Source organism: Thrips palmi, unplaced genomic scaffold (genome assembly GCF_012932325.1).
Source record: "Thrips palmi isolate BJ-2018 unplaced genomic scaffold, TpBJ-2018v1 HiC_scaffold_8, whole genome shotgun sequence".
NCBI classification, from domain to species: domain Eukaryota; kingdom Metazoa; phylum Arthropoda; class Insecta; order Thysanoptera; family Thripidae; genus Thrips; species Thrips palmi.
The window spans coordinates 7,664,203-7,676,894 of NW_023144635.1; the positions used below are offsets into that span (position 1 = coordinate 7,664,203).

Below are 12,692 nucleotides of genomic sequence, written 5' to 3' on the forward strand. Positions count from 1 at the left end.
CGCTCGTCACCGCGCCCCTCTAGGCCGAGGCCGCGAGGCCCCTCCCTCGACGTGCTGCCGGCATGTTCGCCCCGCGAGGCGCGGAGGCCGTGCCGGGCCGTGCCGCGCGGAGTGAAGCCCGTTGCAGTCCGCGCGGGCCCTTTATACGGTGCGGTGACCGCTGCGCGACCGCGGCGTTCGGCATGCGCGGCGTGCTCGCGGGCGCGGCGGGTCCGAGGTTCGAGTGGCACACCTCGGCCGCCAATGGGTGCACGCTGCCGCCACGCTGAGCTCACCTGAGAGGCCGGGCCAGTGGCGGCGAGCCTATGGCTAACGTCGGAGGACGCCGTGATCCCCTTGTCGCTCGACGCAACGCGGGCCGCGGACGCCCATTGGCGGCGACCCTGACCGCGTCGACGGCGAGCTCGGCCAACCGGGGCCGCCCTCGGTGTTGCCAACGGGGAGGTGCACCAGGGCGGCCCGGGGCGCGGAGCGTGCGGCCAGGCCAAGGGCCAGGCCTCGCGGGAGTGCTGCAGTGTCTTCCGAGCCAGGAACGCGGCTTGCGTGTAGCGGTGTGCCGGCATGCAGCCTGCGGGGTAGGCCAGCCGGCCGGAGCGAGGCACGCGTGCGTTGCGATGGCCTACCCTCCAGGCGCTCCAGCGGAGACGCTTTGGAGTTCGTCGGAGAATGTTTGGCTATGTGTTGTGGAATTGGGGCTCAGGCTCAACCAGCGGCGAGTTGGGACTCGGTGACGCACGGGGGGACGTGCGAAGCACTCTCGCAAGGACTCCACCACTCGTACTTATGCAAATGTCTTTATTCGTCAGACTCAAATTAGTCGTCAGTTCGTCTCGCGCAGAGCAAACCCTTCGCGCTTTTTCGACAGCGTCGGTGGGGATGAATCTTCCATTGATTCACGCTTTCCCACGAAAAGAAGTATCAGTACAAATCGAAACAAAAACCATGAACGTACATCCCTGATAAAAATGAAGTGTTGGAACGAAGTGTTGACGAAGTGGGATAAAGTGCAAAATGGAACTTTAAAGTGTTCACATCCCCTTTGTGGATCCTTGCCAGACTCTTCCCAGACACTTCGACCACTGACTCTTCGGCTGCTCTTCACCAACACTTTATGAACTGTTCACGAAGTGTCGAAGGGGTGAGTGTTAGCAAAGGGTCAGCGTAGGTCCTCCGAAGTGCCAACCAAAGTTGGCATGAAGTGTCCTTAAAGTGTCGCTCAAGTGTTCACTTCATTCCAGTTCGAAAAGAAAGTGACATGTTTACGAGGTGTTCCAAACAACTTGCTACCAGAGCAACGGGCATGCGTATCGACTTGAACCTCGAAACCTCTGAAAAATAAGTGGAATAGGACGGGTACCGAACCCGCGCTTCAGAGTCACCGGCGCAACTGCGCTCACCACTGCGCTAGCAGTTCGTCATGACGTGGGTCGGGCCAACGCGAAACGGTTGGCAGACAACGCCTGATCGGTTCCAATTGGTGGTTGTTCTGCTTTCACGAGATGGCGCTGCAAGCGCTGCTAGGACGGCCGCTCGCGGGGTTTACTCCGCTAGACTGAGCGGTTGGTCGGCTACCCCGGTGTCACCATTTGCACAAGCGGGATGGTGTGACAACGGTCCGCGGCATATTACTAACTACCCGCGTCGTCCGCGGGCTGACCCAAAGTCCTCTCAAGGGTCGCCTTTCCTGCGTTGCGTCATTTGATCACCCACATACTGTCAAATTCCGCCTATCTCATACGTGAAGCGTACAGGGTACCTACGATCACATTACGTTTGAGGACACTTCGTCTACACCCTATGAGCACTTCGGGGCCACTTCCCTGACACTTAACCCCAGCCTTAGTGAACATTTCTTCGACTCTTTCAGGACACTTCAGAGTGAACACTTCACGGTTCCATTTTACACTTCTTGGAAGCTTCACCAACACTTCATTGACACTTCATCAACACTCCATGCGCACTTAAAAAGGGACACTTCCTCGACACTTCATTTTTACCAGGGATTACAATAATATGGCAGGATAATACTCGGCAAAACAAACGGGCAAAGTTTTCTGCCAAGTGCATTCAGTCAGGGGCTCGGGGCTCCGCGTCAGAAGCCCCTAATCAGCCTTTGTGACACTGTCGTGGTCCTCGATGACGAACTGGGCGGCGCGCTCGCCCACCATGATGGCGGGGGCGTTGGGGTTGGCGCTGACGGGCCCGGGCAGCACCGAGGCGTCCGCCACCCTGACGCCGGCCAGGCCGCGCACCCGCAGCCTGGCGTCCACCACCTCGCCCAGGGCGCACGAGGCCACGGGGTGGAAGGCCGAGCCCGCCAGGTGGCGCACGCAGCGCTGCCAGTACGCCGTGGAGCCCGGCGCCACGCCCAGCGCCTCGTCGCCCGGCAGGGGGATGTACCGCAGCGCCAGCCCCGCCTCCTGCAAGCAGAGCAGAGCAGGCTCAGCCTCGAGGCGAAAAGGAAACAGGAAGCGGAAAGAGGATGGTTGGGCTGCCCGCCCGCCAGGCTACGCGGACCCACCTTGAAGCTCTTGGTCTGCGCCATCTGCTCCACCATGCGCGCGCTCTCCACGAGGATGTCCACGTCGCGCTGCTCCGCCAGCAGCCCGGACTCGAACTTGATGGGGTCGGCGGGCTCCGCGGAACGCAGAGACAACCGTCCCGGCTTGGCCGGGTGCACCAGGAACGGCGAGACCACCATGATGTCGGACTCGGCGTTGATGCTCTTGAAGGCCTCCTCGACCTCGGCGGCGAACAAGGCGTTCTGGTACATGCCCTTCGGGTAGCGCACGTAGGTGAACTGCACGCTGGGCACGTCCCAGTCGCGCGTGGACTCGGTGCGCGCGAAGCCCATGAGCTCCATGAGGCCGATGCTGGCTAGCGGGCCGGAGCGATCCTTGAGGAAGGCGGTGAACGGGTCGGCGGTCGCTGGCGCGGGCGGCACCGTGAACACGATGCCGGGGAACATGGCGTGGTCCTGCAGGCCGCGGCCGACGGGGGAGTCCAGGACCACGGGCAGCCCCAGGGCGGTCAGGTCGTCACACGGCCCTACGCCCGACAGCAGCAGCAGCTTGGGGCTCTCCATGGCGCCGGCGCACAGCACCACCTCTTTGGCGACGCGCACCTTGACGGGCGTGCGCTCCGCCCCCACCACGGCCTCCACCGCCTGCACGCGGTTCTTGGCGTCGAAGAGGAGCTTGGTGGCGACGGTGCGCCGCGCCACGTGCAGGTTGGCGGCCGAGCCGTGCGGCGCCGCCTTGCTGAGGAAGGCCTTGGCCGCGCCGCAGCGCAGGCCGTCCCGCTGCGTGCGGGGCACGTCGCCCCAGCCCACCACGCCGGGGCCCGGCCCGCTCTGGTCGGCCACCTCCGCCAGGCCCAGCTCCCCCACCGCGGCGCGGATCACGCCCTTCAGGGGGTCCACCGCGTCGCCCTTGGTGGCCTCGATCGTCATCTCGCCGCCCTCGGCGTGCAGGCCGGACGGCAGGCTCTCCAGGATGCGCATGTCCTCGGACCGCTTGAAGAAGGGCAGCACGTCCTGGAAGCCCCAGCCGTCGATGCCCCAGCCGTCGTAGTCCTTGGGGTGGCCGCGCAGGTAGGGCAGGCCGTTGATGGTGCTGGTGCCGCCCAGAGCGCGGCCCCGGATCATGGTGGCTCCCTTGCCGCGGAGACCCTTTGGGGCACAGAGCAGTGACACTGTAGTAGGCCATCCGCAAGGGAACCGGCAAGGCCCTGCGCCGGGCCGAACATTACCTGGAATGCGTCCTCGCGCGTCTCGGAGCGGTACGACCAGATGAGGCCTTGCTGCCACAGGCGGAACCACAGGCCGGGCACCTCGGCCGCGATGGGCGGGTCGTCGCCGGCCTCCACGACGAGCACCTTCCAGTCGGCGCGGTGCGCGGCGAGGCGGGCCGCCAGCGCCGCCCCCGAGGAGCCCCCGCCCACCACCACGAAGTCGTACGTCGCCTCCCCCTCGAGCAGCGACGGCGCCGCGTCCGCGGGGTACTCGGCCGAGGGCCCCGCCTGCCTGCGGAGCTCCTGCACGAAGCTGGGTGGCAGCGCCATCTGGAAGGTCTGGAAGAGCACGTGAGTGGACAGAAGCTGCCACACTGGAAAAACACGGGCAGGGCAGAGACGTGACGCTGCACTGAAAGTTGATAGAGATTCCCCGAGCAGCGAGGCGCCTGGAAGGTAGGCCGCGCGTCGACGCCACAGTCTAGCGGCCGGGCGGTGGCCTACCCTTCGGGCGGACTTTCTCTGTCTGCCTCTCTCCGCACCGGCCCGACCGGCCCTGCCTCGCTCGCGGTAGCGTCGCAATTTGTTTATCCTTGGGCGTCCGCGTCGCCGCGTGGCTCGCGTGTCTGCCTCGTGTCGGGCAGTCTGGCCAGTCGCACGTCGCGGGCCGACCGGGCCGACCGGGCCGACCGGGCCGACCGGCACGACAAGCCGCAGACTTGCAAGGGTCCCGCCGACCCAGCCGCTCGCTGCTCGCTCGTGAGCGCGTCCAGCATCCAGTGTCGATGGAGACCACCGTCCACTCCGCTACTGCCCCCCTCCTCTTTTGCCCCAGGACCGGGCTCCTGAGTCGATGCGTGTATACCCCGCGGAGTTCAATGATCCGCCGGCGTCGGGCCAGCCAGTGATCCCCGACGTCATCTCGCCCGACCGCGACGTCCCTCCCCCCTCTTTTCCCGTCTCAACTCTCTCCTCCTCTCCTCCTGCCGGGGCCCAGCTCTGCTATCACAGCGGGCGTAAACATAACCTACAAAAGCACTGCGAAGACCGGCTGTCACACTCTGGGGCATTCGTCTTCGAGGCAGTGCGCCGACGTGAACCTCAACCATGCATTTGCCGGTTCGGCGCCGCGGCCGCGCTAAGACCTCACGCGGCGGCATCGTCATCGTCGCACGCAATGACCAACAGGGATTCCGTTTCGAGGACTTACTTGTCGTTCTCCCGGTCGCCCTGTTTATCCTGCCGCACGCTACGTGCGTGTCCGTCGGCCTGCCCTTTGGGAGTTTCTAAAGAACGCACCGAGTGCCGCCGAGTGCCGCCTCCCAGCGGACACGGATTGCGCGTGCGACAACGACAAGCTCTCTAAGCGAGCCGCCCGCCGCAGTTACCTGTTTAAGTAGCGCCGCGACGGAGAAAGTGTTTTTCCAGGATGGGTGCCGGTCGAATGGGAGCAACGCGATAAGATTTAACCTTTTCGCTGCAGTTTTGGAGCCCGACACGCCGTTTCGCTCGTTACCCTTCGTTCTTCCCTCTCCCCTCCACCACCCTCCCCTCCTAAGGCACGCCGGCACGCCGGCACGCCGGCACGGCAAGCTTGAGCAGTTTTATCTCGTTCTCGCCGGGGTGACGGACGATAAGAAGAGGCACGACGTGTCAGTCGAGAGCTCCCTCGGGAAAGACACTATTTTAACGCATCATTCCCCCGCGCGGCAGCATCGAAATTGATCGAAATGTTTGACCGCTGCCCCGTCCATTTCGTCCCGGGGTGTTCCGGGGAACGACACGACCCTTTCGCGCGCTGCAGGATTTCTCATACCACACAGGAAACGCGGCACCTGCAGCCGTGCAGGTGGCACCTGGTGAAAACAAAAGACGGCCAAGCCCGCCGCCGCGGTAGTCCATCGAAGACCCATTCGAATAAACCGTCAGAATACCGTTCTATTTTATTGACTCGCAATTGGAAATGGATGAAATGTTTATTACCCCCGCTAACAAGTTACCTGGTGACTCGATTGCCACCTCTGATTTTGCCAGTAGAAACCGGAGGATCTATGGTAATCCATAAGTATTTTGAATATTGTTATGTTGTGTCTGGTGCCTCTTCAATCATGCTGGTTGTTCCTTGCTGCAGACATTGATTTTCTGGATTATTTGTCAGTACTGAATGAGTTCAACTGCCGATTGTTGAGAGACTGTATGGTGCCTGGGACCTTGCCTTTCCTGGTTATTCCCTCTCCCACCGTCGAGCTTGTCTTTCAACTCTGTAGTGTGTTTCAGTTACCACCAGAGGTGAAATACTTGGCATTGGAAATATTTGACAGGTACTTTACCCTTGTTTTCAAGTATGTGAACTAGTACCTGCCACAATTAGTATTTGTGTGACCTAAATCAACATCTTTTCAACCAATTTCAGGTTCATCTCTCTCCACTACATAGATTTATGGGCTCATACGTATGGGTCTTCTACAGACCGATACACTCAGAAGAAGACATGGTTTCACACAGCATCCCGAGTTAAGAAGCAAACATTACTGAGAATCCTCAGCTCCATCCAAATTGCCTCCAAATTTGTCTTTCAACCATCGGTACCATAGAGACGCTAATATACCCATTGCGTAACTTTTTCTCCTTGTATAATTTTTGTTTTGATTTTTATTGCAGTCAATGTCACTAAAACATGTCCGCCAGTATTTACTGAAGTGGGGTCACCATTATTCTTTAATGAGTATGTACCTATCAGAATTGAGAGTCTTCTCCACACTAGATTGCAAGGTAAATGTCTAGCCGCAGGGAGTAAGGATTCCTTACGTTAATTAGTTGTTAGATTGCTCGTATGTGTAAAGGTGCCTCTCAATACAAATTTCAGGTACCTATGTACTCAATGTATGACTTTACAAAGGCCCTATTGGAAGGATTGCAGTACTGGGCAAATGTTAGCGAGTTGCATTATACCACAGAAAAGGTGCTAGAATTTTCTTTTCTTGAAAGAGATGAGATTTACCACCGTTATTTTCGTATGAGCACAAATCGTTGGGAGCCCATACCTCAGGAGAGGTCTGCTGTTATTTAGATTACCTACAATTATGCAACTAACATTCTTATATTTAACTTTTTTTCTTGTTAACAGATTACAGTTTGCCAACATGCAATTGAATAGGTTCTTGATGGCATCCTCAGTTGTTGTGAGTTCCTTGTACATTCATCACTTAGAGGGCCTTGGTCCTAATAAAGCTAGTGAGATTTTAAGTGAGCTTGGTTGTGTGAACAGCAATGACATCAGAGGTTTAGCCATAATTATAGTTGAATTAATATTGGGCAGCACAATTGTGTCCACAAGCTGTGGTTAGTATAGTACTTTAATCCTTGAGTTCTAGTATTAATTTACTTCAAATCGTCAACTTTGACGACTTCAATAAGTCAAACCAATGTTCATAGGTCAAATAGACAAAAATCAATACATTTTTATTCCATCTCAATAGATTGTGTTTATTTTTTTTTTTAATATCAAAATAAGTCGCACCTTACACTTGAGTACGGCATGAAAGGAAAGTATAAAAAATACAGCCTAGAACTAAGTTACAGTAATGACCTAATAAGACAGAAAATTACTGGACAATACGATAGATATATAAAATAGATACAAGTGCTCATTGGACCATTTTCTACAACATTTCAACAAAAAAATTAGATAAGAAACACATGTAAACTACCTAAAATATCACTGCACTACTAAGAGAGTTGGCAGTTGTTAGTGTATTCTAAAGATACAAGTACCGAAAGATGAAGTCACTCAATGAGCAACACATTCGTATCAAAAACACAAAACCAAATGTGTTGCTCAGTGAGTAAACAAACCAGAACAAGATCAAAAACTTCTTTCTCAGAGGGCTTCTTTTCAAAATTTGGCAAGACACAAGACAAGAAGAGACCTCTAACAAACAAAACAAGATGGTAGAGGAAGCATCTTAAGAGCGCCAGAAATAAAGATAGCAACTTGGATAATTTTGTAACAGCTAATAAATTTCTTACGGAGTAATCAAGTACAAATACATAACAGGTCAACTTGAAGAGGGCAAGAGGTAGATAAGGTACACTGTAAAATATATCTCAGAGGACAGTCTAAGTTTGGCATTTAAGAAGACCACCATATCAATAACATGGGTTCTATAAATTGTTGTATAAAATGGTCCAACCATCATCATTCATACTTTGCTCTCCTGTCCTGAAACATTACGAACCCCACCTCATGAGATCTTCAAATGCAACCAAAACTAAAGATAGACTTGCATTTTAATACTGATCGACTTCAAGAATGAATGATGCTAAGCTATATAAGGTACAGTGCCTATGGCAGAAGGCTCACTGGAAGATGATACTATTTCAAGAGAGACCATTTCATTTATGACAGATGCAGAAATACCAGTTTGTCTTATTGTTATATCATCTTATGAATGTCACAGCACACAAACACACACACATGAGGGAAATCTGAGTTTAGGTAAATATATCAAAATAATACACACAGGACTTATAACGATAAGATGAAACAGACAGAAAAAGATGTCACATGATAGCCTATGACATTGACCAAATATCACATTTAAAAAAAAGCTATCAAATCTAAAGAAAGTGTACAAACAAAAAAAGAAACACTTACTAGTAAGTTTTAAGTAGTAACATTGCTCTTTCAGAATGAGATTTAAGTCAAGAACATAAATACACTAATTTTGCTGAAACCTTTACCACCAACGTAAAGAGTTCCCACGACTTTAACTTAATTTTTGGCTCTAGACCATATTGTGATGAATTACGTATTATACTACCATTACAAACAAAATGCATTCTTATAAAACAAAAATACCAAAAACCAAGTCCTTTACAATAAAAGATTCAAGAAACTTGGTGCTAGGAGAAACATATGAAGAGAGGGTTTTCTTGGATGGCCTAAGAACGAGGAAAACATTGCAATAATCCCAATGCAGAAATCAGGCAAGCACTGAATTAGTATGAATGATTATATGAACTAAGATCACAAAATCAATTAGTGCTTAAGATCACAAGAAGAGTTAAAAACTGTAACTTAATATGACCAATAAAAAAAGTGAACAACCAAAAGCTTTCCTCTTTTTTTTTCCACTTCACATTTTTACCTAATTTTTGAAAGCCCATTTAAAAATTAAAGCTGACTGCACACCTTTGTACTCATGGCAATAAACTTAAATCATTCCAGTAAGTTTAAAACAATTAAAGAGCACATTCTTAACTCAATAGATTTTTTTTAATATCTTACTAGGACAGTAAGATGTGAAAATTAAGAATCACCAGAACCCAAATGGACAAACATACACAAGTGAGATTTCAATTCAGATGAGACTTCATCTTGTATACTGCTAACCTCACGAATGTATATGATAATACAGTAAATGAATAAGTTAGTGATGGTGAAAGAAAATACGGGAGGTGCCTGTTACATGACGCAAGACGTCCAACACATAAAATAAGCTCTTCCAAGTAAATGATGGGTGGCTCCCTAAGTACCATCATTACTACATTTTAAGTACAATTGACTGAATTAAGCAGCCTTCTTTGCATATGAAAGGAATGGAACAAAGCTCATTCCATTCACAAAAGTTTAAAAATTATTTCTCCTCCAACAGAAGAAAGGTGCCATAATTACCAGCATATAAGCAGTCATATTTTTCTCAACTGATCGAACCAGCTACAGGTGGCCCTTCTTGTCACCGTTAAATCGACCCCCTCCACCTCGCTTAACCGCCCGTACCAGTTCCCCCCTTCCCGTGGAAACGGTAGTTTCAAACAAATGCAAGAAGGGCTATCTTTGACTGGCTCAGCAATGTAAGGATGCTGAAAATCTTAATTCAATGAACACCCTCTGATGTCTAATTTTACCCTCCTTTAAAAGTAACACTTGGCTTGTATGTAGATAATTACAGTAAGAAGTGTAATGATTGCACTCACTTCCTGAATAAAAGTAAGATTACAATTTTTAATTCATTATGAAAATTGCAAAAAAAAAAAAAGCATTTAATTTAATTTAAACAAAATATTATGCAGGCATATAGCCTTCCAGAGATTCTATTTTTTGTTTTTCCTCATCAGTTTTGTCACGAGCAATGAAAAGTGTGTGGGTCATACCACATGAAATTTGTTCCACGTAGACGCCATCAAGAGCTTTCACCTCCAGGGGAGTAGTGCTTGATTTGCGCATCTCACCCAATCCCTGTAAACATGTTACAGCCAATATAAAACCATAATTGCAAAAACATTTTAGTGAGTTAACATGATTAACAAAAAAAAACTAGAACTCACCAGCTCTCCTGATGTGGGACTGGAGCCCCAAGCAATGACACTGTCATCTGCAGCACAGACAATACTTGTGTTGGCAACACCAACACATCGTACATTCCAGCCAGTCAAATCTTGGATGGGTTTAGGATACATGTTGGCTTCTCCAGTGCGTTTGTTTTGACCAAACATGTACATCACACCTATAAAGCAAGGTAAAATTAAGGTAAATCAAGGATAACATGCAAGCATATTTCACACATAAACCAATAAATAACATACCAAAATCATTAACAGCAAGGCTGTAGGATGATCCACACCAGACATTACGAACACCTCTATTTTGTGAATCAAAGAACTTGATTAGCCTCGGAACCATCTCATCTCTTTGCTCAGCATGTCCAAGACGTCCAAGTCCTCCGAAACCCCAAGAAAATAGACGCTTACGGGAATCAATAGCACACTAAATTTAAAAAAGGTAAAAAACGACAAATTAATCAAGCCTTTTAAAACTAATCAACTAGTGTATAGAGATATAATTTATGTTGTCCACATACCGTATGATTTGTGCCACAAGAGAAATCCCTTATTTCATCCACATCCACTGGTTTAATCTTGCCATCCTTTGTCCTCTCAATGAAAAACACAATACGCTTAGGAGCCATCTCACAGTGGAAGCCCATCTTTGTACTGGTTACAAAATACTTTCCATCAGTATTGTGACCTTAAAAGATGAAAATTTCGTTAAAAAATGATGTACCTACTGAAAAAAAAAATTATATACTTACTTTCATTACTCACCAAGTTGACCATATTCTGGCAGACCAAAAGAGTGCATTGCACCCTTACAATCCAAAATAATGCTGAATTCAGCACCACAACCAACCTTCACAATTGGTGCACCTTTGTAGTTAATCTGGATGATAAAAACTTAATAGAGTAACAATTTCCCAAAAAAAAGCTTATTTCTCTCACAACACTGAAAGCGCACTCACAGGAGTTGCAGTAGGGACAGTGGCTTGAGAGGAGTTTTTCACACCACATTGACCGTTTTTGTTGTCACCCATGGAGAACACCTCACCACGCACTGTAAAAGAAAATTACCCAAAGAAATGAGTGAAAACTCTGTATCTGTATGACAAAGGTTGTGTATGATCAACCTACCCGATACAAGGAGAGTGTGGTTCCTACCACAAGCTGCTCCAACAATGACCTCATCCTTGACGGCGTCAATAATCAATGGGATGTCTCGGCGGACTTCATCTCCATGGCCTAGCTGACCTTTCTCATTACGTCCTAAAATAAAATTTTTAAAATGTGTTACAGCAAACCATTATTTGTAGGAAAAATGTTGACCATCTCTCAAATCAAATTACCAAAACTATAGGCTTTCCCTTCTTCTGTAATGACAATGCTGTGAGCAGCTGTGGGCCCTGATGCAACCAGTCGCACTCGAATGTTGGCAAATGGGAGGAATCGATGAGGGGACCACAGGTTTGGCCCGGAATTCTTGCCTCCCTTTGGAGCAGTTTTGCGACCTGCTGCATCCCAGTTTGTTCCTCCACAAATGAGGACTACTCCGGTTCCTTCAGATGTGAGGACTTTCTAAAGAAACACAAAGTCAAAACAGCAATATAAGGGAATGATCAGAACAAGAACACAAGAATTAGGGTTTAGTGATGACACAGATGGTATTTCATGACATGAGACAAAAATTGAACGCAAAAATGATCTTTTGTCTCTCCACCAATGAAAGCCATTGAAAAGAAGGGGGAGGGGAGGGGGGAAGGGGTTCTTCACACAACTGAGTGTCATAGGCAAGAAGTTGACAACCCGGTGCGCTCTGACTGGCGATCAACTGACGCCGAGTTGCTGAAGATGGTCCACATGCCGAAAGACACCGACTAATTCAGAACAATGCTAAGCTACACGGTAGACGCTCGCGGGGGCAGCCTGGGCAGCCGGCAGATGGCCTGACGGGGAGAAAGCTAACCTCCAACGGGGGTAGCGTCGCGTCATGATTCATCAATGACAAACAGTGGAGTAGGTCGTTAAACAACTCACCCCCTTCTCCTTCTCGGGTATTTCGACCGGGACCGATGGAAGTTCGTCCTCCTTCTCGGTGTCACTTTTGTCTTCCTCGTCTTCGGCTTCGGCATCACTAGCAACGCCGTTCTCATCGTCAGAGTCTTTGGCCTTTTTCTTTTTCCCACCGTTACTTTCCGACTTTAAGGCCTTTGGGGCACTTGCAGACTCGACAGCATCTTCAACTTCATCAATTTCACGCTTCGCCGACATCGTAACACAGATTAATTTGAATTTGAAAGAATCTACGGACAAAGTATATCAATATCCACTATCACCACAGTGAACTTTTTTCGTACCGCTTTGTTTAATGTCACCTTTTTAAAAACGTCATTACCAACCATGAAAAGATTAAAAAATCTGAATCTGGTCTAGCTGTGCACCGCAGAGACGTAGAAAATAAACGAGACTAATTTTCGCCGCCTCAATAGTTATTTTTCTTTTGAATATTTGGGTACGTGCACGACTTTAATAATATGGAAGTTGGGCGACAATAATGCGAGAACTAGAAGTACACAAAGCACCGGAAACAGGGCAGCCTGTGAGCTGATGCGCGCGTTTTTGAACTT

At 49.8% G+C, this 12,692-nt stretch overlaps 3 protein-coding genes across 9 annotated transcripts; 1 reads left to right on the forward strand and 2 right to left on the reverse strand.

The window, feature by feature from the left end:
• Positions 1-778: 778 nt before the first annotated feature.
• On the reverse strand, positions 779-5,266 carry LOC117653459 (glucose dehydrogenase [FAD, quinone]-like). 5 transcript variants are annotated; one of them, XM_034399133.1, is made up of 4 exons: positions 5,121-5,266; positions 3,751-4,071; positions 2,522-3,670; positions 779-2,420 (listed from the first exon to the last, which is right to left on the reverse strand). In XM_034399133.1, exons 2-4 carry the CDS (start codon positions 4,060-4,062, stop codon positions 2,103-2,105), a joined length of 1,779 nt encoding a protein of 592 aa, XP_034255024.1. In that variant the 5' UTR covers positions 4,063-4,071; positions 5,121-5,266; the 3' UTR covers positions 779-2,102. The 5 variants fall into 5 exon arrangements, with proteins under 5 accessions (XP_034255024.1, XP_034255026.1, XP_034255025.1 ...); XM_034399135.1 differs by having other exon boundaries at positions 3,751-4,106; XM_034399134.1 differs by having other exon boundaries at positions 4,943-5,266.
• A 38-nt stretch (positions 5,267-5,304) lies between these two features.
• On the forward strand, positions 5,305-7,208 carry LOC117653464. 3 transcript variants are annotated; one of them, XM_034399142.1, is made up of 6 exons: positions 5,305-5,786; positions 5,864-6,053; positions 6,146-6,317; positions 6,394-6,504; positions 6,599-6,786; positions 6,860-7,208. In XM_034399142.1, the coding sequence occupies exons 1-6, from the start codon at positions 5,696-5,698 to the stop codon at positions 7,077-7,079; spliced, it is 972 nt and encodes a 323-aa protein (XP_034255033.1). In that variant the 5' UTR covers positions 5,305-5,695; the 3' UTR covers positions 7,080-7,208. The 3 variants fall into 3 exon arrangements, with proteins under 3 accessions (XP_034255033.1, XP_034255034.1, XP_034255035.1); XM_034399143.1 differs by having other exon boundaries at positions 5,891-6,053; XM_034399144.1 differs by having other exon boundaries at positions 6,599-6,694; positions 6,860-7,035.
• On the reverse strand, positions 7,192-12,453 carry LOC117653462 (protein RCC2 homolog). Its single transcript, XM_034399138.1, has 9 exons — positions 12,103-12,453; positions 11,415-11,643; positions 11,203-11,334; positions 11,034-11,125; positions 10,840-10,954; positions 10,596-10,762; positions 10,321-10,501; positions 10,063-10,241; positions 7,192-9,973 (listed from the first exon to the last, which is right to left on the reverse strand). The coding sequence occupies exons 1-9, from the start codon at positions 12,334-12,336 to the stop codon at positions 9,800-9,802; spliced, it is 1,503 nt and encodes a 500-aa protein (XP_034255029.1). The 5' UTR covers positions 12,337-12,453; the 3' UTR covers positions 7,192-9,799.
• Between the last annotated feature and the right edge of the window lie 239 nt (positions 12,454-12,692).

Excerpts from the sequence above, each read along its gene's own strand:
- LOC117653459 (XM_034399132.1), bottom strand. Across the intron at positions 3,671-3,750 it reads CGCGCGAGGACGCATTCCAG|GGTCTCCGCGGCAAGGGAGC; the intron begins GTAATGTTCGGC and ends TGTGCCCCAAAG. Across the intron at positions 2,421-2,521 it reads CGCAGACCAAGAGCTTCAAG|GAGGCGGGGCTGGCGCTGCG; the intron begins GTGGGTCCGCGT and ends CTCTGCTTGCAG.
- LOC117653464 (XM_034399142.1), top strand. The coding sequence starts at position 5,696 with ATGGATGAAATGTTTATTACCCCCGCTAACAAGTTACCTGGTGACTCG. Across the intron at positions 6,318-6,393 it reads AATTTGTCTTTCAACCATCG|TCAATGTCACTAAAACATGT; the intron begins GTACCATAGAGA and ends TTTTTATTGCAG. Across the intron at positions 6,505-6,598 it reads TCTCCACACTAGATTGCAAG|GTACCTATGTACTCAATGTA; the intron begins GTAAATGTCTAG and ends TACAAATTTCAG.
- LOC117653462 (XM_034399138.1), bottom strand. The coding sequence starts at position 12,336 with ATGTCGGCGAAGCGTGAAATTGATGAAGTTGAAGATGCTGTCGAGTCT. Across the intron at positions 11,644-12,102 it reads TACCCGAGAAGGAGAAGGGG|AAAGTCCTCACATCTGAAGG; the intron begins GTGAGTTGTTTA and ends GTGTTTCTTTAG. Across the intron at positions 11,335-11,414 it reads AGGGAAAGCCTATAGTTTTG|GACGTAATGAGAAAGGTCAG; the intron begins GTAATTTGATTT and ends ATTTTATTTTAG.